The sequence below is a fragment of the Balaenoptera physalus genome (genome assembly GCF_965194825.1).
Source record: "Balaenoptera physalus genome assembly, chromosome: 2".
In the NCBI taxonomy this organism is placed as follows: domain Eukaryota; kingdom Metazoa; phylum Chordata; class Mammalia; order Artiodactyla; family Balaenopteridae; genus Balaenoptera; species Balaenoptera physalus.
This window is the reverse complement of record NC_138883.1, coordinates 148399364-148421796: the sequence shown is the minus strand read 5'-3', so window position 1 is coordinate 148421796 and position 22433 is coordinate 148399364. Positions and strand designations below refer to the sequence as shown.

Sequence of the window (22433 nt, the reverse complement as noted above, 5' to 3'; positions counted from 1 at the left end):
GGGGCTAGGTGAGGGGCGGGGGCAACCTGACTAGGGGGCGGGACAGACGAGGCTAGGGACGTGACAAGTGGTGCTGCGTTCCCGTGGGTGTTGGGAGCGGGTCCTCTCTTTTACTACACAACGTATTGAAGTCACCGAGTGCATCTAAAGCAGAAACTTAAAAGGAGGACGCGACACCTCCTGTGGGCCCCTCAGAACTACAAACAAAAAGTTTGGAGAAAGTTCATCGAGCTGACTAACGGCGATTTTCGGTTTCCCGCCCAGCCCCCACCTCCGCGCCCCCCCCAACGCAACCCCCCACGCACCCCTTGGTGAAAGTTCTCGGGCTGCCATTGGCTGTGGCTGGGGGTGGATCCGGAACCTGTTCGCTGCGGAACCTTCGGCTCGCGGCTGCAGTTGGGCGGGGTGCGTCTTTGTGGCGTGGTTTCCGGGCGGTTCTCCTCTTTTGCAGGCGGCGCTGTGTTCCGAGCGGCAGGCAGCCATGGCCCCGCGAGTGTGGCGTCGGCGGACCCTGGAAAGGTGCCTGAGGGAGGTCGGTAAAGCTACCGACCGCCCGGAATGCTTCCTCACGTAAGTGCTCGGAGCCCGGGCTCTGGTGCGGCTCAGGACTCGCGTGGGCGCGGGCTGCGGGCCCCCGGCAAGTTCCGGAGTAGGGGGAAGGCAAAGGGAAGGGGAGCTCCCTTTTCCTCAGATTTCAGGTAGTTTACGCTCCCCTAGCCTATCACACTTTTTTAGATGGTTAAGAGCTGTGTAGTGTGGATCTCCCAGTCGTGTGCTGTTGAAATCAAGCTAACTGGGTTATTACTGTTTCGAGGCCTCAGTTGCCTCACCGCCCCCCCCCCCCCCGCCAGACGCACCGGGTGGATTGCTCTTTTGTCCATGTGCTCCCAGAGCACCCAGTGCTTACTTACTCATCAGACTTAATTGAAAGTATTAACTTGTCGCTTATCTATCCACCCCACGACTTGAGCTTCTCGAGAGTTAAGGCTGTCTTTCGTCTCCCTTCCCAGCACGAGCTCGTGGTATTTTGTTGAAAGACTGTGAAAAGATCTAGGAAATTATGGCTCTCAGATTTATATTTGAAACCCGACCTTGAGGCTCACAGCAACTACAGCCATACACTCTCAGCATCTCAAATTTAGTATATCCAAAATGAACTGTTGGTTCTGTTTTCTCCCTGTCCTCTGCCCTCCCTGAGATCCTTTCCCCATGCTCACCACCTGCCTTCCCTATCACAGTGAGCAGCACCTCTGTCTTTCCAGTCCTTCAGACACGAAACTAAGCTACTTCCTTGATGTCTTCCTTTTTTCTCAGTTCTACATCCAGTTATTAGCAAATCCTGTCAGTTAGTTCTTCGAACTATACTATCCTGAATTTGACTATTTCTCACCATATTCACAGCTGTAATCCCAGCGCAGTTCTGCATCCTTTGCCCGGATGCCTGCATCAGCCTCCTGATCACCCTAATTTCATTCCTTTTCCTCGACAGGCCTTCTTTCCAAAGCATAAATTTAAGTCATTTTGCTTCTCTGCTTAAAAACCTTCACTTCTAAAATGACAAACTCTTACGTCTGAGACCTTCACGATCTGTCTCCCACTCACCTCTCTAACCTTCCCTTCTGTCTCCTTCACCGCACTCCAGCCAAGCTGGGCTTTCTGCTCCTCAAACTCAACAAGTGCGTTTCTGTCTTAGGAAATTTGTTCTTGCTGTTTCTTCTGCCTGGAGTACATGTTTCCACAGCTTTTTAAGACTGTCTCCTTATAAATAGGTATCATCTCAGATGTCACATCCTCAGCGAGGTATTCTCTGACCACTCTTACCAAAGCAAGTGTTGACCATGGGCTGACTGAATGGAGTGGCCTGTAATATAGCAGAGTTGAGAATTTAAGGTTAAGATTCACTCTCTGTCTTTAGGCAAATAGATCTGTCATGGTTTCCCTGTCTAAAATCCAGACAGCAGATTCACAGATACTTGGTTGACACCTTTTATATACTAATGTGGTTCTTTGGCAAGATAATACACTGTTGGGGGTCAGAATCTATACATACTTAAAATTGACATTTCATGTGCAGCAACCTGGATGGGCCTAGAGAATATTATGCTTGGTGAAGTCAGTCAGACAGACAGAGAAAGACAAATACTGTGTGTTATCACTTACATGGTGGGATCTAAAAAGTAATACAAATGGATGTATATAGCAGAACAGAAACAGACTCACAGATACAGAAAACAAAATGGTAGTTACCAGTTGTGCGGGGGAGCAAGTTAGGGGTGTGGGATTAAGAAATACCAACTACTATGCATAAAATAGATAAACAACAAGAATATATTGTATAGCAGCGGAATTGTCTTGGCCATTATTTTGAAATAACTTTTAATGGAGTATAATCAGTAAAAATACTGAATCACTGAAACTAATATAATATTGTAAATCAGCCATACTTCAATTTTTTTAAAATTTGATTTTGCCCAAGAGTTGGGCTTTTTAAAAAAATTCTGAGTGCTGTGAAATTGTTACCTATAATTATAAATCTAATTTAACTCCTCCCTGCCCCCTTAATAGCATTCAAGATGAACTGGCATCAAAGTTTACTTCTTTAACAAAAGCACTTTATGACTTTAATAAAATACTAGAGAATGACAGGAAACGTGGAAGTCCTTTACAAAGACTGATGATAAATAATTTTGATGATGAGCAGATTTGGCAACAACTGGAATTGCAGAATGAACCAATTTTACAGTACTTCCAGAATGCAGTGAGTGAAACGATTAAAGATGAAGACATCAGTCTTCTCTCAGAGAATGAGGTGCAGGAGTGTGAAGAGGATGCCTCAGAGATGGAGGCCGGTGGCGAGGAGGACCTAGAACAAGATTTGGAAGAGGAGGAAGAGAAAGTGTCAGACCTGAGTGGTGATGATCCTGAAGAGGATGAGAGAGCTGTAAGCTCAAGCAAACTGGATCTGAGGAAAAGCCCAGATTTCAGTGATGAGGACTCTGATCTTGACTTTGATATCAGCAAATTGGAACAGCAGAGCAAGCTGCAAAACAAAGTGCCTAGGAAACCAACAGAAAAGTCCATAGTAGATGATAAATTCTTCAAGCTCTCTGAAATGGAGAGCTTTTTAGAAAACATAGAAAAGGAAGAGGAACAAAAAGATGATGAAGAGGAGGAGGATATTGATTTTTTTGAAGATGTCGATTCCGATGAAGACGGAGGACTGTTTGGAAGTCAGGATCTTAAGGTAAAGTTTTGGGAGAGGACAGAGCATTCTTTCTGCCTCCTCAAATTAGATGGGGTTCTGTTTCTCCAGAAGAGGTTTAAAATACTTCAGAACTCACCAGAGCATAAGTGAAATATTTAGATCAGTTGAAAAAAAAAAGACTGGAAAACTTAAACCAAAGCCATTGTTTCCTTATCACAGAATACTTGTTTTGTAGCTTCAGAACCACAGTCACACATGTTAGAGAGATTCAGAATTTTCCCTCAAACATGGATTTTCATCAAGCACTAGAAATAAGAGTGAAAGGAAGGCATTTGTATACTTTATTTAGGCAGGGATATTTTGGAAATAATTGTAGTTAGAAGATTTAGAGAGAAGAATATCATGCTCTATCTAATCAGTCATAAATCAATCTATACTGCCATTCAGTTTGTTGTGGTCTAATAGTTCTTAGGGTTTTATGGTAGTGTTTTTAGTTGCCAATTTCCCCTGTACAGTGTGCATACACATTTATGCATGATTTAATGTATTTTTCTATCCTTGGTTTAAGGTCTTAAAAGTATTTATGTTTTAGTCAGGTAAAAGTTCCAGAAACCTGAAGTACAAAGATTTCTTTGATCCAGTTGAAAGTGATGAAGACATAGCAAGTGTCCATGATGATGGTGATGAACTGGCTTCAAGTGAAGAGGAAGAAATTGCTGAAGAAGGAGAAGAAAGCTTTTCTGAGATGTGAGTATTTTGAATCCTTTACACTGTAAGCTGGAGGTCCCCAATCCTATTTGTGTACTCCTAGTTGTCAGCTGTGATTGTCCTAAGAACTGGGATTCTCTAAGATCAGAGAGTAGATTCTCTAAGATCAGAGAATCTCAGGATAGCCAGAGGAAAGTCTCCAAATTTGAAGGGACGTCAGAGATGATCTAGTGCAGGTAAGCGTCACTGGCACTAGCACGCAAACCCTTCTTACCAGGAGCTCTGATTTGTTTTTTTGTGTCAGTAAAAATACCCTGTTGTTACTTAGGTGAGATAAGTTTGTATTATAGATTGATGAAAAATTTGTTTTCTGTATTTTGGACACTTTGTTCTGTTTCACCTAAATAATTCCTTCTGTTCCTTAGTAACTGAATGACTTTAGAAGTTCTGAATATTTAATTGCGTTAAGTCTACAAAAGAAGAACTTTAATTACTAAGTTTGTTTCTTTTTGTTTTTCTAATGGAAAGTGGTGTGTTTCCTTTCCTAAGTGTTTTGGTCTTACAGGGATGAAGATAATGACCTTGAAGAAAGTGGAGACAGTAAACAACATGAAGAAACCTTGAAAAGAGTGACCTTTGCTTTGCCAGATGATGAGGAAACTGAAGATACAAATGTCTTAAATGTACAGAAAGACTCTGATGAAGTCAAATCCTCTTTTGAAATAAGACAGGAAAAGGTAATGATTAGGAATTTTAAGGGATTTTTTCATATGCTTAACATGACTGTGGAAATCACAGACTACTAACTAACCTACCCTGTTTTGTTTTTTGTGTTTTTTTGGTGGAACACTTAACTGTCCTTAAAAAAAAAAACCAAAACAAAAATCTTGCAGCTGCTTTCTGTAGCACACTGTATAGAGATAACCATGTGGGAAGCAACTAATTTGCAAAAATCAATGCTGCATTTCCCAACCTGTGGCTTTCAATCTGGGGCCCATCTGTAAAACTTGTTTCTTTTCTTTCTCCATGCTGTCTTTATATCTGGGGCATGTTTTTCCTAACTAGCTGTCCTGTGAGCCTCTCCTGGTAACTGTTTCACCTGCTCTTAAGGATACTGCCTACCTCAGATGGCTTCTGCGAGTTGCCAAGTAGCCAGAATTTTAACTAATACCATCTCAAACACATCTTCCAAAGTCGATAAAAATTATTTCCTTGTGACAATTTCAGACGAACAAAATGTTATTTGAAAATAATAGATACAGCCTGGCTCCAAACATTTGGCTTTTATCATTTAACTATCTTAAAATTAGATCACACAATTCGAAGTGAGACTAGGCAAATAACCAAAGATACCAAGGATATCAAAAGAATCATTTTAAAAAGAGAATCTGGGGGGACTTCTTTGGTGGTCCAGCAGTTAAGACTCCACAGTCCCACTGCAGGGGTCGCGGGTTTGATCCCTGGTTGGGGAACTAAGATCCCACATGCTGCATGGTGCGGCCAAAAAAAAAAGAGAATCTGAGGTAAATACATGATTGTCAGATTGTTCCCAGAAGAAAAAGTCTTAAGAAAAAAAAAAATTGAAAGAAAATATGAACTTTGTTCTTGAGTTAGTGTCCTTCCCTCCCCACACCCCTGCAAAACAAAAAGAGAAGCAGGTTTAGTTTTACTGGGGAATTATATCAAACCTTCAAGAAGTAGATAATTTAGTGCCGTTTGATTAGTTCCTACATATAAAGAGTAAAGCTTCCAAACTTTTCTTGTGAGGCTATTGTAACATGAATACCCAAACCTGACAAAGGTAACATTAAAACACGTACAGTCTCACTTATGAATATTGATGCAAAAATCCAAAATAGCGCAATGAAAGAATAATGCTACCACAACCAAGTGGGTCTCATCCTCTTGAATCAGGATCAGGAAATCTATTAATTTAATACTTGTTATAATAGGTTAAGGAGAAAAACCATATGGTCACCTCCATATATGTCAAAAATGACATTTAATAAAATTCAATATCCATTCCTAATTTTTTTTTTTTTAACTTCTAGTGAAATACAAACACATCTAGCCAAAAGGTGCCATCATGCTTAATGGTAGAATTCTAGAAACATCCCTTTAAAATCAAGAATAAGACTATTCCCATTACCACTATTACTGTTTCCACTGTTATTTAAGATTCTTGTAGAAGTGTTATTTAGCCAGGACAACTACAAAAGAAAATGATAAGAGGTGAGAAAAACTGAAGTGAAAGCATTAATATTTGCAGAGAATACTAGAAAAACCAAGCAGATGAATTGAAAAGCTATTAGGAAAAATAATTCAGTAAGGTAGCTGAAAAGGCTGGCATTTTATACACTGTGAAGTCATTATAGATGCTGCCTTTTTAGAAGTCAGAGATAATTTGGATTGTGGGTGTGGAGTCAGGAGGGTCAGGCTCCATCAAATATTGATGTTCTAATAAAAAATTACTTAGTCTTGGAATGCTCTAATAATTAAAATTGATAGTGGCTTGTGAATAAATAGGTCGTTTGACTAGAACAGAGCCCAGAAATATACCCAAATGCTGCTGGGAGAAGTAAGTAAATTATAAACATGGCATTCCAAATCAGTGGGGGAAAGAGGTCATCCACAGCTCCTCATCCCACCTCAGGGGACGGGAATAGGAGGTCACTACTGGCATCATTAAAAGATGGCAAGGACAAAACAGAATTGTGTTCAGGAACAGTACATTTCTTGCTCTACCACTGTTAAAAATATTAGTTGCTTTTACTCAACTATAAGTCTAGTTTTCTTCCCTAAACATGTAGTAACTCTTTTTGTCTCTTAGATGAATGAAAAAATTGCATCTTTGGAAAAACAGTTGTTGGAAAAGAAACCTTGGCAACTTCAAGGGGAAGTGACAGCACAGAAGCGGCCTGAGAACAGCCTCCTAGAAGAGACCCTGCACTTTGACCACGCCATCCGTATGGGTGCGTGTAGCCACCGGGCTCCTGCAACTGTTCGTGTCTGTGCCTTTTCTATGGTTTTCATAGATGTGGAGTAATATTTCTTTTCCCCAAACTTTTTATTTTAAAAACTTGTAAACATATAGAAAAGTTGAAAAAATAGTACAGTGGACATATGTATGCCATTCAGCTGGATTCAACAGTTAAGTTTTGGCCATATTTGCTTTCTCCCCCCATTTATGTGTGTGACTATGTGTGTGTGCACTTTTTTTCCCCGAGTCATTTGAAAGTAAGTAGTCAATATCATGACACTTTAGTCCTAAGTACTTTTATTTTTTTCTAAGAACTAAGACATTCCCCTGTACAGCCACAATACCATTAATCTACCCAAGAATTACTAATATACTAGTGATGCCTAATGTATAGTCCGTAATCAGTCTTGCTAGTGATCTGCCTACAGCGCCTGCTGTCATTGTCCAGTGATTCCAGCCAGAACCCTGATTATCTCATTGCATTCTTTCTTGTACCCGTTAAGTCAAAATGAATTTCTATTTTATTTAGTGCTAGAGAATGGAAAAGAGGGGGCAAGTCCCCAGGTGCATGGGTTAAAAGTGTTAGCATTTGCTACCGTATGTATTTTGTAGTTTTGTGGTTCTCAAATTGCAGGGAGCATCAGAAAGGCTAGTTAAAACACACAGAGGTATCCCTTTTTCTTCCTCACTTTCTGATTTAGGAGGTGTGGGGTGGGCCCAAGAATTCGCATTTCTAACACGTTCCCAGATGGGGGTGATGCTGCGGTTCAAGGACCACCCTTTTCGAACCACTGCTTAGTTTCTATATACCTAATGAGTACATGTCCTGTTTCCTTTAGCACCTGTGATCACAGAGGAAACCACTTTTCAACTAGAAGATATCATTAAGCAGAGGATAAAAGATCAGGTCAGTAAGAATGAAATTTAACTTAATTCAAAATTCACTGAAATGTTTAGAAATATGTAAGAATATTTTGGGAGTAGGAATAACACTCTTTATTTTCATAGAGTATTTGTTCTATCAGTTCTTCATTTAAAAGCCCTAAGTCTACACCAGAAGTGTCTTTGGCCTTTGTTGTGTGGGTCACTGCCGTCACACAACAAAGACGGGTGTCGTGCCTGAGGAGAATGGGGTGACCAAAGAGTTTTTGGTTAAAACTAGATCTTATTTTGTAAACTTAGAGTAAAACTTGGGTACATGACACGTACACCAAGAGATGGCTTTTTTTTTTTCTTTTAATGTTTATTTATTTATTTGGCTGCATCGGGTCTTAGTTGTGGCATGCAGGATCTAGTTCCCTAAACAGGGATCGAACCCGGGCCCCCTGCATTGGGGGCGAGGAGTCTTAACCACTGGACCACGAGGGAAGTCCCGAGATGGCTTTATAACATGTGTTTGTTTGTTTAAAATGGGAAGGGTTTGAAGGATGGGTACTGTATGCAGAAAATCTTTAAATTTGAAATGAAGCAAACTCTTGTCTTGACTGTTGAGCAAACCACGATGAGAAATTGTGGAGTTCAAGTTGGTAACCAGGAGAGAGACGTATTTAAAACAAAAAAGGGTACTTGAGTGATGCCCTCTCTGCATAATAGTTACTGTGACTTGAGTAGTCATTTCAAATGGTGAAAATGACTTCCTTTTTGCTGCTCTTTGCTTTTGCTTACTCTGGAAAGATAATCAACATTCCAGTGGAAGATTCTTTTTTTTTTTTTAATTTATTTATTTATTTATTTTTGGCTGTGTTGGGTCTTTGTTGCAGCGCACAGGCTTCTCACTGCGGTGGCTTCTCTTGTTGCGGAGCACAGGCTCTAGGTGTGCGGGCTTCAGTAGTTGTGGCACACAGGCTTAGTTGCTCTGTGGCATGTGGGTTCTTCCCAGACCAGGGATCGAACCCGTGTCCCCTGCATTGGCAGGCGGATTCTTTTTTTTTTTAATTTAATTTATTTTATTATTTATTTATTTATTTTTGGCTGCGTTGGGTCTTCGTTGCTGCACGCAGGTTTTCTCCAGTTGCGGCGAGCTGGGGTTACTCTTCATTGCGGTGGCTTCTCTTGTTGCGGAGCACAGGCTCTAAGCCCGTGGGCTTCAGTAGTTTGGGCGCGTGGGCTCAGTAGTTGTGGCTTGCAGACTCTCGAGCGTGGGCTCCATAGTTGTGGCGCATGGGCTAAGTTGCTCCGCAGCATGTGGGATCTTCCCTGACCAGGGGTCGAACCTGTGTCCTGGCAGGCAGATTCTTAACCACTGCACCACCAGGGAAGTCCGTCCAGAGGAAGATTCTTAAGGGAGCCTAGAAAGAAGTTACAGATTTTATCTGTCAATTTTTGTTATGTGTGTCTTTCATATTTTAGGCTTGGGATGATGTCGTACGTAAAGAAAAACCTAAAGAGGATGCATATGAGTATAAAAAGCGTTTAACACTGGACCATGAGAAGAGTAAGTTGAGCCTTGCTGAAATTTATGAGCAGGAGTACATCAAACTCAACCAGGTAAGGACGCTGCTAAGGCAAAGCCGTTGTCTTTCAAGGAGGAGAGGTGGAGAGCCACCTCTGCAGGTTCTGCCTGCTCATCGAAATGTGTGAAATACCGAAGTCTTGAACTTTGGGGTCACCTTGTTTAGTGTGAGACAGAGCATGCTAGGAATAGAGGGGATGTAGTGTTCCCACTGAGTGTCAGGGGCAGAGGGGATTTGTTTTGCAGTTACTCATTGGTCACCTGATACTTTCACAGCTCATTATTAACTTTCCAGCAATTATGCTACAATTTAAAAACCATTTCTTATTTGTGCTTTAGAAGTTGTTGATAAATTTTATAAGATTATTTGTGAATTCCTTCATGTATTTAGGTCTGGTGAGTTTTTGGTTGCTGTTTCTTTTTACTTAGAGTGTTAAAAAATTACTTATATTTAAATAGGACAAAGTCATATTTCCAAAAATGTTGTATTCCCAATATAACAAATTGAATTATTCCTTCACATTTGATTTGCTGGGAACGTGGTCAGTATGTGCCTGGGGATGAGGTGGCATTTTTATTCTGCAAGAGCCTTTAAGATTCCATCCAGATTTTGTTAATTAATGCCACTTAGGCAGCACCAGCAGATAGGGCCCTAATGCCACTGTGAAGCTGAAGAACTGGAAGGATTGGAATTAAAATTTTTCCCCGCTGCCTTGCCACCCAAGGTGGTAGTTGAAGGGAGATGTGTACAACCTCAGTCAATGCTTAGTGAAAATCCAGCTACTATGAGGAGATTCAGTAAATACAGAAAGTATTTGGTAACCATGAGAGGTAAAAATGAAATTATGTAGCTCGTATCAGGTCTTTAAATGATAGTTTTATTTCTGTCTTGGACATCAGCAGCCAGTTCACAAGTTTTTGAGTGTGGACTCAATTTAGGCTAATCCTAGACTCATTCATTCCATTAAGAGTTAGTCTGGCAAGGATGATCTGAATTTCCTGAAGTTTGGCAGCTGCCCTGGAGGGAATAAGCAGAGTGCTGATAAACAGGATGTGAATGAACCTTAACCCTTAGATCTGTGTGTGTCAGGAAGATGCTGGATGTCAGATGCATTATTTCACAGATATAACCTGGGATGAGGGCAGAGGACGTGGTTAGGATTTTAAAACATGTGTTAAGTTTTTTTTTTTTTAATGGGCATGAAGTTGAGTTTTTAAAAATTATTTATTTATTTATTTATTTATGGCTGTGTTGGGTCTTCGTTTTTGTGCGAGGGCTTTCTCCAATTGCGGCAAGTGGGGGCCACTCTTCATCACGGTGCGCGGGCCTCTCACTATCGCAGCCTCTCTTGTTGCGGAGCACAGGCTCCAGACGCGCAGGCTCAGTAATTGTGGCTCATGGGCCTAGTTGCTCCGCGGCATGTGGGATCTTCCCAGACCAGGGCTCGAACCTGTGTCCCCTGCATTGGCAGGCAGATTCTCAACCACTGCGCCACCAAGGAAGCCCCTGTGTTAAGTTTAAGGAGTAAAAAGCAGTAGTATGTGCTTGGACATGGCTGGAAGGGGGCACTGACAGACACTGGACACACAGACCTGGGTGTGTCTCTGCCATTAGGGTAACCGGGGTAAAGAGCCAGTTGCTTCCCAGTGATGAGTGGTAGTGGTGGTAGTGGTTTTTCATGGGTTCATCAATAAGTAACCAAACAAAAAATTTTGGCCTCTTAGAATAGCATTTTGGGCATGGGGAAAGAGAAGTATGAAATTTACCTTTTCTTAGTGGATTGAAAACTGCTGTCAATTTTTTCCAGTGTGATTTAATCAGAAAAAATCTTTAACAAATTACATATACATTTGTCCCTGCAATCCAAATGAATACTTGGATAATTTTACAAAATCTTCATTAACTCCTTAGTTTTGTTTTTTGCTTTGTTTCTTGTTTTTAATTGAGTTGTGATTCACATAACAAATTAACCATTTTAAAGAGAGCAGTTCAGGGGCATTCATGGTGTTGTGCAACCACTACCTGTATCTAATTCAAAAACATTTTCATCGCCCCAAAATGAAACCCCACATCCACTAAGCAGTTACTCCCGGTTACTCAGTCACCCCGCCCCTGACAGCCACCGATCTGCATTCAGTCTCTGTGGATTTACTTACTCTAGATATTTCATATAAATGGAGTCATACAACATGTGACCTTTTGTGTCTGATGCCTTTCATTTAGCTTAATGTTTCAGGATTGTGACGTGTCTGTAATTTATCCCCTTTTTTATAGCTGAATAGTGTTCTGTTGTGTGTGTACCACGATTTACTGATGCAGTCACCGGTTGATGAGCATTTGGGCTGTTTCTGCCTTTTGTGAATAATGCAGCCATCGACATGTGTGTCCATGTACTTGTTTGAGTACCTGCTTTAATTCCCTTGGGCATATACCTAAAAGTGGAATTGCTGCTCCTATGGTGATTCTCTGTTTAACTTTTGGAGGCACTGCCAGACTTGTTTCCACTGTGCCTGCACCATTTTACGTTCCCACCAACACTGCCTGAGGGTTCCGGTCCGTCCACAACCTGGACAATACTTGTTATTTTCTGTTTTGTTTCTTTTTAAATAGCCATCCTAGTGGGAGTAGTTTAGTTACTGACAGAAGTAAACATCAAGGGAACTAAATTGTACGTTCTAAATGTTAGTGGTATAGTTGGGACAGCTTCTCAAGTGCACGTCATGTTTCTTCTTGGGTGGGTGCTAGCGCCGCCCTGGTATTGGTGACTTTGATCTTGCCTTGGAATGTTTCTTTGGAGCTGAAGCCTGGCGACGAGAAACTGGTGATACCCTTAGCGGCCTTGAGTGTTTTGTCCTGTGATACCTGTGACGCTGCTTAGTCTGATAATGTTGAACTTATTTCCTAAGCAAAAAACAGCAGAGGAAGAAAATCCAGAGCACGTAGAAATTCAGAAGATGATGGATTCCCTCTTCTTAAAATTGGATGCCCTCTCAAACTTCCATTTCATCCCTAAGCCGGTAAGTGTGTTTACATCTCAGTGAACAGGCAGAGCAGATGTGATTCCTCTTTGAGTTTTTGTGAGACTCGTACTTTATTTGGTTTCAGGATACAAACCTGCAGGAATTCCCCATAAATTACAGGCAGGGCCTCCCATGAGGAAGGCTCGTGTCTGGTCCCATGACAGTTCTGGCTCCGCCCTGCTGGTCCCTGCCAGACCCTTGGCCTTAGCCACGGGGTCTCCTCATTTCCCACCCTTCTTCCTTGTCTGGTCTCTGGTTGCTTGTGTGATGGTCTTGGGAGCGGGTGTGGTGTCTGTCCCTGGCGTTTACTGAGCACCTGCCACCTGTCAGATCAGGTCCGTCATGTCCACTAACTCTTAACCCGCAGAACCTGAGGCAGATACTACTCCTTCCAGTTTGCAGATGCGGACACCGAGGCTTCGGGGTGGGGGGTGAGCCCTAACTCCTGGGCCCTTGCTCCCCCCGCTGCGTGCTGTTCCCCCTCTGCCTCTGCGACCCCCGCCCAGACAGCTCAGCGCTCATCTGCTCCTCAGCTCCCTCCTGCTCACCAGCTTCTGTGAGCCTGCAAAACGTGCTGCACCAGCCTTCTGGCACTTGCTCACCCGTTGCCCCCTGGGGTCACTTGTGTCGTCTGGAAGTGGGATGTTGAGCGTCAAGGGCTAGTCCAGAGTCAGAGACCCGAGTCTGTCTGCCCCTCAGTGGCTTCGTGATGTAGGCAAATTGCCTACGTTCTGTCTGTACAGAGGAGGTGGTAACCTCCGAGGTCCTTTCCGATCCTTTGATGGTCAGGTAACTTTTCCTGTGTGAGAATTTGGTCATCACCTGCTTCTTTGTTTTTGTTTAATCTTGGTGTCCTTTACATGATGGTACGTTTTTGGTGGTGGGGCCCATCTTGAGAGTCTCAGAGTGCTTGGTCTGACCGTGTATAGTGAGCAGGTGAAGAGAGAAGAGGGATGTCTCCACCTTCTCGGCCAGCAGGTCCTGCTGTGGAAAGGTCTTACTCATGTGGAGAATGCGATCCCTTCCCTCCTCACAAGGACCCGTGGGACGTGACTCCTTCCCATCCCTCTGGTCCCCGTGGTTTGCTCCCCGGCCACCCTGGTCTCCTTCCTTCCCTCCGGGCCCTTCCCTCCGGACTCTTCCATCTGTAGGGTCTCAGGTTTGACACCTCCTCTTCCCGCGTCTGTCTCTGCCCTTCTCCCTCATAGCCCCGTGGCACAGGTGCGCTCATTGGTGGATGGTTCATTGCTCACTACTCGTCTTCAAGCCCCACAGTTGTGTTTTTTTTGCGGCTGTGTTTTTTTTTGCGGCTGTGTTCGTCACACCAGCCTGGAGCCGGCTATGGGGAAGTCCTCAGACATCCCTTGGAATCTTGGGCCACAGTATAAAAGCCTTTCTTATTTTTTTCCTTGTCAGAAATGTCATTTCTGGTCTGGCTTCCTCTTGATATTGCTTTTTTCGTATTCAGGTTGGTATTTCACAAGCCATCTCCATGACTGTTAACCAGTCATCAGTCTCTGTTATTTTTTGGGTTGTCTCCATTTTCTCCATATTTCTCTTTAAATTGTGGGATGGAACACAGCGCTCCTAATAAGTAAATGAACAACGGTCCAGGGGAGGAGATGATTTCTTTCACACTCTCACATTCTCCTCTTATTTAGAGTCCAGGACCCTGTCGTCTTCAGGGCTTGTTTTTGTTCCTTATGAAGGATCCTGGGGTGCATATCTGCCGAGTTAACTGGAACGTGGGCAGGACTGTGAAGGGAAAGTGAGCTTGTGAGGCGGGCAGCGCTGTGCTTTGGGACAGAGCCCGGTCTCCTGGGGCTCAGTCTCGTGTTCGCTCAGGACACCTACTCTTTCCCACTTCATCCTTTACTCCGCTGCGGACCCCGTTGCCCCCGCATCGAGATGAGCAGGACTAGTGTACAGAGCAGTAGTGTAAGTCTTCCATGACACCGTGAGTGGGATGCAACCATGGTAATTTCTGAATCCCGTGGGCAGTTCTTTCAAGAATAAAAAAAAAACTAAACGACAAACAAATGGCCCTTCAGTTAGTGTTGTATTCTTTCCTCCTGTTTTTATAATTTGTAGGTTGTGTTTATTTCAGTACTGTCTTCATTTTCCAAAACAACTTAGTATCATTTCATATTTCTCTTTATAACATCTGTTTTTAGTTGCTGGAACATGTTGTTCTGATAAGCACCTTTCCTAGCAGCTTTTTCCATGTATTTCTTATAGTGAGCTTTATTTCCTATAACCAAAGGCAAGATAACACTTACAGACACCAATAGATTCTGTTAAATGGTGGATAGGATTGTTTGAGAATATACACCTACATGGCAGGTGGAAATAATTTACTAACAGATGAAAGAACGTGTGTTTGAATATGGCAGATGTGTCCTGCAAAAGTATAGAAATAATCTCCATGAAGTATTGTATGTATTACACTTCAGTAGGTTCACAATTTAAATATTTTATGTGAGGACCACTTCTGACTTCCTGTTAAGTGTGTTGTCTCTTCTCTAGCCTGTTCCAGAGATTAAAGTTGTGTCGAATCTGCCAGCCGTCACCATGGAGGAGGTCGCCCCAGTGAGTGTCAGCGATGCAGCCCTCCTGGCCCCAGAGGAAGTCAAGGTGAGAAGACAGTGTTGAAGCTTTAAATATCTGTTTATAAGTTGGTCGTTTATAGTCAGATCTCCATTTAAGCTTGAGCTTGTAGTCTTTATTCTAACATATCTCAGCAGTTTCCAAGTATAATCAAATTAATAATATAGAATATTCAAATACGAGTCTTCTGTAATCAGGTATTATTATGAGATACAGATTGAGAAATATTATAAAACTAATTGTAAATATCCAACATCAGTATCTTGTTATAATTCAGTTTGAATATTAGAAGTTTGAGGTTAATTAGATGTTAGCTTAGGTGTTAGGTTTAAAACAAACTGCATATATTTAGCAATCCTTTGATATTAATCAGCATTTCCCCCTTTGTGCTGTATCCATGTAATGCTTATCAGTAGTAGCCTTCGGATCTTGGAAGGAGTTGGACATACCACATGCAGGCTGTCCCTGCCTTGTGAGCATGGGAGCTCTCGCCTTGCACAGTAATGGTGGCTTCTGCCGGGGCCTCGGCCTCCTGGCGCCTGGCAGCACGGCCCTCCTTTTTTGTGCTCATTTGCTTTGCTCCGCCCACACTCACCCCTTCACAGCCTCTGCCACCTCTGCTAGGCTGGGCTGGCAGCAGAAGAGAAAAGGGAGGAAATGGACCCTCACCAGCTAGGTTTCCTGCCGTCAGCCCCCCATGGCTGCCAGCAGCTCAGAGCTGGGCTGCTGCGGGCAGGTCACTGCAGCCCCGGCTGGGGTCTCCGTGCTTCTCCAGGAGGGACAGCCTGACACTACTGCTCTCCAGGCTGCCTTTGTGAAGGAGTGTTGGGACTGAACTGTCGCCGTCAGAGAACGCAGCCTGGGTCTTAGAGAGCTGAGTGACCAGAGCCCTTCAGAGCGTAGGCGGGGATGCTCTCCTTCTCACACTTGGCCGTTGGTGTACAGCCCATCAGCCACATTCCGTGGAGTTGCTTCTCTTCTAATTTCCTGAGTTGTTAGGTTAGATTAATGAGTGTGTTTATGGTTGTTTTTCAATAGGAGAAAAATAAAGCTGGAGATACAAAAACAGCTGCTGAGAAAACAGCTACAGACAAGAAACGAGAAAGGAGGAAAAAGAAATATCAAAAGCATTTGAAAATAAAGGAGAAAGAAAAGCGGAGAAGACTTCTTGAAAAGAGCAACCCAGACCGAGCAGGGAAATACACCAAAGCAGTAGCTTCCGAGAAGTTAAAACAGCTGACCAAGACAGGCAAAGCTTCACTGTTAAAGGTGAGGATGGGGCAGGAAAGCTGCTGGAGGGGGAAGGGGGAGCGGATGGCAAGCTTTAGGTGATCTGGGTGGCGGAGTAACCGAGCCAGCCACTGCTGCCCACCTGTGGAGGGGAGGGGACGGGAGAGGCCGTGGGGACTGGCCGGGTTTCTAATGCAGGGTCCTCACGGTCACCTGACATTGTGAGACCATTGTTGCAGCGTAAAATGTATATAATATCTCTGCACTAACTGGTGTAAGTTTTCATAATCTTGTCTAGTTCTTTTTTATGTTTATACTTTGATGCCCTGTTCTAATCATTTGGTTTTTTTCGTCTTTAAGCACACATCTTACAACATGAACTTGTATTATTTTTAATTGCAGGATGAAGGTAAAGACAAAGCCTTAAAATCATCACAAGCATTCTTTTCTAAATTACAAGATCAAGTAAAAATGCAAATAAATGATGCAAAGAGAACAGAGAAGAAAAAGGAGAAAAAACAGGATATTTCTGTTCATAAATTAAAGCTGTAATAGATTTTGCATATAATGTAAATAGTAACATGTAAGCTTATATTCTGTCATTGTTCTGTTTTGTAATAAAATTTTGGAGAACTTTTCTTTGCATGGACGGCAGATGTTTGAGAAGAGCAAGCCTTCATCTGGGTATGTGGCGAGACCTCTCTTCCCAGACCCTCCCCACAGTGTGCCCACCCCAGGCCCAGCCGGTGAGGGAGTGGGCCTGCAGGCTGGGAACCCCATCACAGCAGCTGTCCACAGCGGAGGTCCTCACCTGTCTTCAAGAGGCCTTGATTTTCTTCTCCCACTGCCCTGTCATCCTTTCACAGAACAGTGGGATTTCCATGTGTGTGCCTTACATTCTTCCCCTTAGGAAGTGATCTCATGTCATGTGAGAGGAGGTGAGCTTGCTGGGAGGACAGACTGGCGGTCCTCGGAGCCTTCCACGACCACCGGGTGCTCCCTGTCTCAACCTCCCACCCAGGGAAGACCACCTTTTGTCTGATAGGGTCTCACATTATGCTTTTTTAAAAAATTTATTTTATTATTTTATTTTATTTATTTATTGTTTCTGGCTGCGTTGGGTCTTTGTTGCTGCGCGCAGGCTTTTTCTCTGGTTGTGGCGTGTGGGGGCTACTCTTTGTTGCGGTGCACAGGCTTCTCATTGTGGCTTCTCTTGTTGTGGAGCACGGGCTCTAGGCGTGCAGGCTTCAGTAGTTGTGGCACATGGGCTCAGTAGTTGTAGCTCATGGGCTTTAGAGTGCAGGCTCAGTAGTTGTGGCGCACGGGCTTAGTTGCTCCGCGGCATGTGGGATCTTCCCAGACCAGGGATGGAACCCGCGTGCCATGCACTGGCAGGCAGGTTCTCAACACTGCACCACCGGGGGAGCCCTCACATTATGCTTTTGGTAGAAATGCCTTAAGCCTTACGTGAGTAGAGGATGAGAACAAAGCTGAAGCTGAAGCAGTAGCGAAAGCCCTTCTGTTTCATCATCAGCGGGACAGTCACAGCCGTCAGCAGCCTGCAGGTCTGTGGTCTGCGGTCCTGCTGACACAGGAGCCGGCCCCTCAGGGTGCCCCAGTCAGTACTGAACTGTCATTTGTTTCAGGTCTTATTCAGGACACAGTTCTCTCCCCTCATGTGCCTTTGTCTTCTAAACAAAACAGTTGGAGTAACCACCTGGTCTCCCTCTAGCCTTAGTGAAAGTGTCAGTATTTTTAGTGGTGATTGGAGTGGCCCTAGGAGTTGCTATTTTCTTCCTAAAAACAGTTTGGGGACTTCCCTGGTGGTCCAGTGGCTAAGACTCCACGCTCCCAATACAGGGGACCCGGGTTTGATCCCCGGTCAGGGAACTAGATCCCACATGCTGCAGCCGAAGATCCTGCATGCCAACGAAGATCCCGCGTGCCACAACTAAGACCTGACGCAGCCATATAAGTAAATAAATATTTAAACAAAACAAAGTTTTCCAGTTCCCACTCATGGCTAGCTTAGTTCTCTTTCCCTTGATTATTATTTTTTTAACTTTTATTGGAATATAGTTGATTTACAGTGTTGTGTTAGTTTCAGATGTACAGCAAAGTGATTCAGTTCCATATATGTGTATGTATATATTCTTTTTTTACATTCTCTTCCATTATAGGTTATTACAAAATACTGAGTATAGTTCCCTGTGCTATAGAGTAGGTCCTTGTTGGTTATCTATTTTATATATAGTAGTGTGTATATTTTAATCCCAAACTCCTAATGATTATTTGTTTCATAATAATTTGTCGGGATCAGGATGTTTGATCCTGGAGCGATGATTCATTTTTATCTGTCCAAGTTTGATACTTGCAGAGTAAAGTCACTTAATCTTCACATTTTCCCCCCACATCTGGGTGAGATATATCAATCCATTTGCTTCTTTAATATCACATTTGATATAAAGATTATATTCATTCTAAATATTTGATTTGTGCCAGGCACTGTTGTAGGTACCAGTGTTATAACTGAACGAAACAGATAACAATTCCTAACCTTATGAAGTGTGTATTCTGGTAGAATATTTACATACATTTCATTTTCTATATAAATTAGAAGCACAATAGAACATCTGTGAAATCACCTTTTATCTAAAAACAAAACAATGCTCTATCTGCTTCACTCATCTCTGTAAAGAAGTAAAGAATTACCACAGTTCTGAATTTCACATTTATCATTCCTTTGCATTTGTTATATTTTACCATATATTCACATATCTATAGTCAATGCATTGTTTAATTTTACTAATATGTGAATTTTATGAAAATAGAACATTATATCAATGGGTTGCTATTTCTCTGTTGACATCCCTCAAATTTATCCATAATCCTATTCATTCATTTTCACTGCTGCATAGTATTCTATGAATATACTACAGTTTTATTTAACCATTCTCTTGAAGACATTTGTTTCCGGTTTTACACTATTATGAATAATCCCATTTGAACATCACAGTGCTAGTGTAGGCTCTAGCCTCTAAGGTATCTTAGAATTGCTGGGTAGGAAGTCCAAAATATAACATGGCATTGTTTCTCAAAGTTGTACAAATTTGCACTTAATCATATCTTTGTCAGCACTTGGGGGGAATTAAAATTTTTTTTTGCTATTCTGGTAGGTACAATATGATGAATCTGTGTGGTTTTAATTTATGTTTCTCTACTAATGGGATTGAGCATTTTGTTATGTGTTTATTTTCTGTATCATTTTTAATTAGCTTTTTTTTTTTTAATTAATTTTTTTGGCTGCATTGGGTCTTCGTTGCTGTGCCCGGGCTTCCTCTAGTTGCGGTGAGCGGGGGCTACTCTTCATTGCGGCGCACGGGCTTCTCATCGCCATAGCTTCTCTTGTTGTGGAGCACGGGCTCTAGGAGTGTGGGCTTCAGTAGTTACAATATGCAGGCTCAGTAGTTGTGGCTTGCAGGCTCTAGAGCGCAGGCTCAGTAGTTGTGGCTTACAGGCTTAGCTGCTCCGCAGCATGTGGGATCTTCCTGGACCTGGGCTCAAACCCATATCCCCTGCATTGTCAGGCGGATTCTTAACCACTGCGCCACCAGGGAAGTCCCTTAATTAGCTTTTAATTTTGGTATTTTAAAGTTACAGGAAAATTCCAATAAATTTAGCCCCATTGGCTTTATTATTCTTTCTCTTTTTTTCTGAACAGTTTGAGAGTAAGTTGAAGACATCATGGACCTTTACCCCTAAATACATCATTATGTATTTCCTAAGAATAAGAATAATCACTTATATATAACCACAGTATAATCACCAAAATCAGGAAATTTAACATTGACACAATGCAATTATGCAATCCACAGTCCATATTCAAATTTGTTAGCTGTCCCAATAACATCCTTTATAGCTCTTTTCCCCAGTGCAGGGTCATTCCAAGGTCACTCGTATTTAGTTGTTACATCTCTAGCTTCTAGCAATCTGGAACAGTTTCTGAGCCTTTGTCTTTCTTAACTGTAAGATTTTTCAAGTATACAGGCCAGTTTTTTATAGAATGTCCCTCAAAATTGGATTTGTCTGTTTTCTGATGATTAGATTCAGGCTAGCATTTTTGGCAAGAAAACCATAGCAGTAATGTGTCTTCAGTATCTCATCAACAGAGGTTTGATATCCATTTGTCCCAGTGAAGCTGGTGAGGAGAATGATTAGCTTGTTAAAGTGATGTCAGGCTTTCCCACTATAAAGTTATCTTTTCTTTTTAATAATTAGTAATTTATGATGGAGATACTTTGATACTGTAAATACCCTGCTCCTCACCAAACTTTCACTCACAAATTTGAGTGTCCACTGATGATTTTCTAACTCCCATCATTTTTTCTGTCTCTATTGACATTCTACTGCAAGGAAGAGCTTTCCTTTCTCATTTATTTATATCAGTATAGACTCAGGTTTCTATATTATTTAATGTTTATAATCCTTTTTTATCACTTTCGATGTTCCAATTGTCCCTGACTTGTACAGTGGAAGGCCCTTCAAGGTGATTCCTGGGTCATGATAGGTCCCCATCATTCTTTGAGCACTTCCTTACTTTGTGGTGCTACAAAACATCCCAGGCTTTATCCTGTACTTTTCCTGGATTTGGCCATTTTTCCAAGGAACCCTGGCTCCTCTTAGGGGAGAATGGTATTTTGAAACAAAAGATCTAGGTGCTAGGTATGCTCACTGCTACTGTTGCTACTAGGTCCAATCAAAAGACACAGCTGGGAAAATGTGTGTGTGTGTGTGTGTGTGTGTGTGTGAGTGATGTATTTCATGCATGGGTTCATATCAATACCTCCAATTCTAATCCAGTACCACAGCAGATTATATTCTAGTTTCATTCTTTCCGTACTTGTAACACCTTTTCCAACAGTAAGAAATCTTACTCCCATTGTCTGCAGTATATTTATTCATTTGCTTCTAGATGATACAAGAAGCAGTTTCAGAATTATTAAACTTATACCACTGGGAAAAGGAAAGAATATGTGCTCTACAGGTATGCATAGAGCTCTGTATTTCAATTAGTCCAGAGCTTTGATAGTTCTGTTCAGTTATTCTATATCCTTATTTTTGGGGGGGGAGGTCTAATTCTACCAATTAGAGAAGGATATTAAAATCTCTGTGATTGTGCATTTGTCTATTCCTTTGATGTGTCAGTTTTTGCTTCATGTATTGTGAAGCCCTGTTATTAGACACATAACGATTTATGATTTTTATGTCTTCCTCATGACTGACCCTTTTAACTTTATAAAATGACCTCTTTCTCTGGTAATACTCCCTGTCTTTTTTTTCCCCCCTGAGGACATGGCTTCTTCAGCAGCTTTTTCAAATGGTGGCAGTTTTCTGTTCTGTTTTTCCCCCAGTCTTCACTTGGCCTGGAGGTGGATGGATTAGATGTCCTTGCTTCTCACTGCCCCTTCCAGACCACTCTCTCCCTCTGCCTCCCTACACCCCTCCACTCCTGTCTTTGGTATTCTCTTTTCTTTTCTTTTCTTCTATTCTATTTTATTTTTTTATTGAAGTATAGTTGATTTCCAATGCTGTGCCAATCTCTGCTGTACAGCAAAGTGACTCAGTTATACACATATAGACATTCTTTTTTTATATTCTTTTCCATTATGGTTTATCACAGGATATTGACTATAGTTCCCTGTGCTATAGAGTAGGACCTTGTTATTTATCCATCCTATATATAGTAGTTTGTATCTGCTAATCGCACACTCCCAGTCCTTCCCTCCCCCCACCCATCTCCCACTAGGCAACCACAAGTCTGTTCTCTATATCTGTGTGTCTGTTTCTGTTTCTTAGATAAGTTCATTTGTGCCACATTTTAGATTCTACATGTAAGTGATATCATACAGTATTTGTCTTTCTCACTTACTTAGTAAGATAATCTCTAGGCCCATCCATGTTGCTGCAAATGGCATTATTTCACTCTTTTATGGCTGAGTAGTATTCCATTGTATATATGTACCACATCTTCTTTATCCATTCATCCATCAATGGACTGTTAGGTTGTTTCCATATCTTGGCTGTTGTGAACTTTGGGGTGCATGTATCTTTTCAAATTATGGTTTTGTCTGGATATACACCTAGGAGTGGGATTGCTGGATCATATGGTAATTCTAGTTTTTTATTTTTTATAAATTTACTTATTTATTTATTTTTGGCTGCGTTGGGTC

At 42.1% G+C, this 22433-nt stretch overlaps 1 protein-coding gene and 1 long non-coding RNA gene across 2 annotated transcripts in view; one reads left to right on the top strand and one right to left on the bottom strand.

The window, feature by feature from the left end:
• Positions 1–22433, bottom strand: part of LOC309654623 — a 457474-nt gene that overhangs the window by 425536 nt on the left and 9505 nt on the right. The gene's annotated exons all lie outside the window — the stretch shown is intronic.
• MPHOSPH10 (M-phase phosphoprotein 10) lies at positions 395–16840 on the top strand. The gene is made up of 11 exons (XM_082448357.1): positions 395–570; positions 2566–3244; positions 3798–3952; positions 4479–4650; positions 6744–6885; positions 7733–7800; positions 9243–9380; positions 12253–12363; positions 14893–15000; positions 16012–16242; positions 16606–16840. The coding sequence occupies exons 1-11, from the start codon at positions 482–484 to the stop codon at positions 16753–16755; spliced, it is 2043 nt and encodes a 680-aa protein (XP_082304483.1). The 5' UTR covers positions 395–481; the 3' UTR covers positions 16756–16840.

Excerpts from the sequence above, each read along its gene's own strand:
- MPHOSPH10 (XM_082448357.1), top strand. The coding sequence starts at position 482 with ATGGCCCCGCGAGTGTGGCGTCGGCGGACCCTGGAAAGGTGCCTGAGG. Across the intron at positions 7,801-9,242 it reads AGCAGAGGATAAAAGATCAG|GCTTGGGATGATGTCGTACG; the intron begins GTCAGTAAGAAT and ends TTCATATTTTAG. Across the intron at positions 15,001-16,011 it reads TGGCCCCAGAGGAAGTCAAG|GAGAAAAATAAAGCTGGAGA; the intron begins GTGAGAAGACAG and ends GTTTTTCAATAG.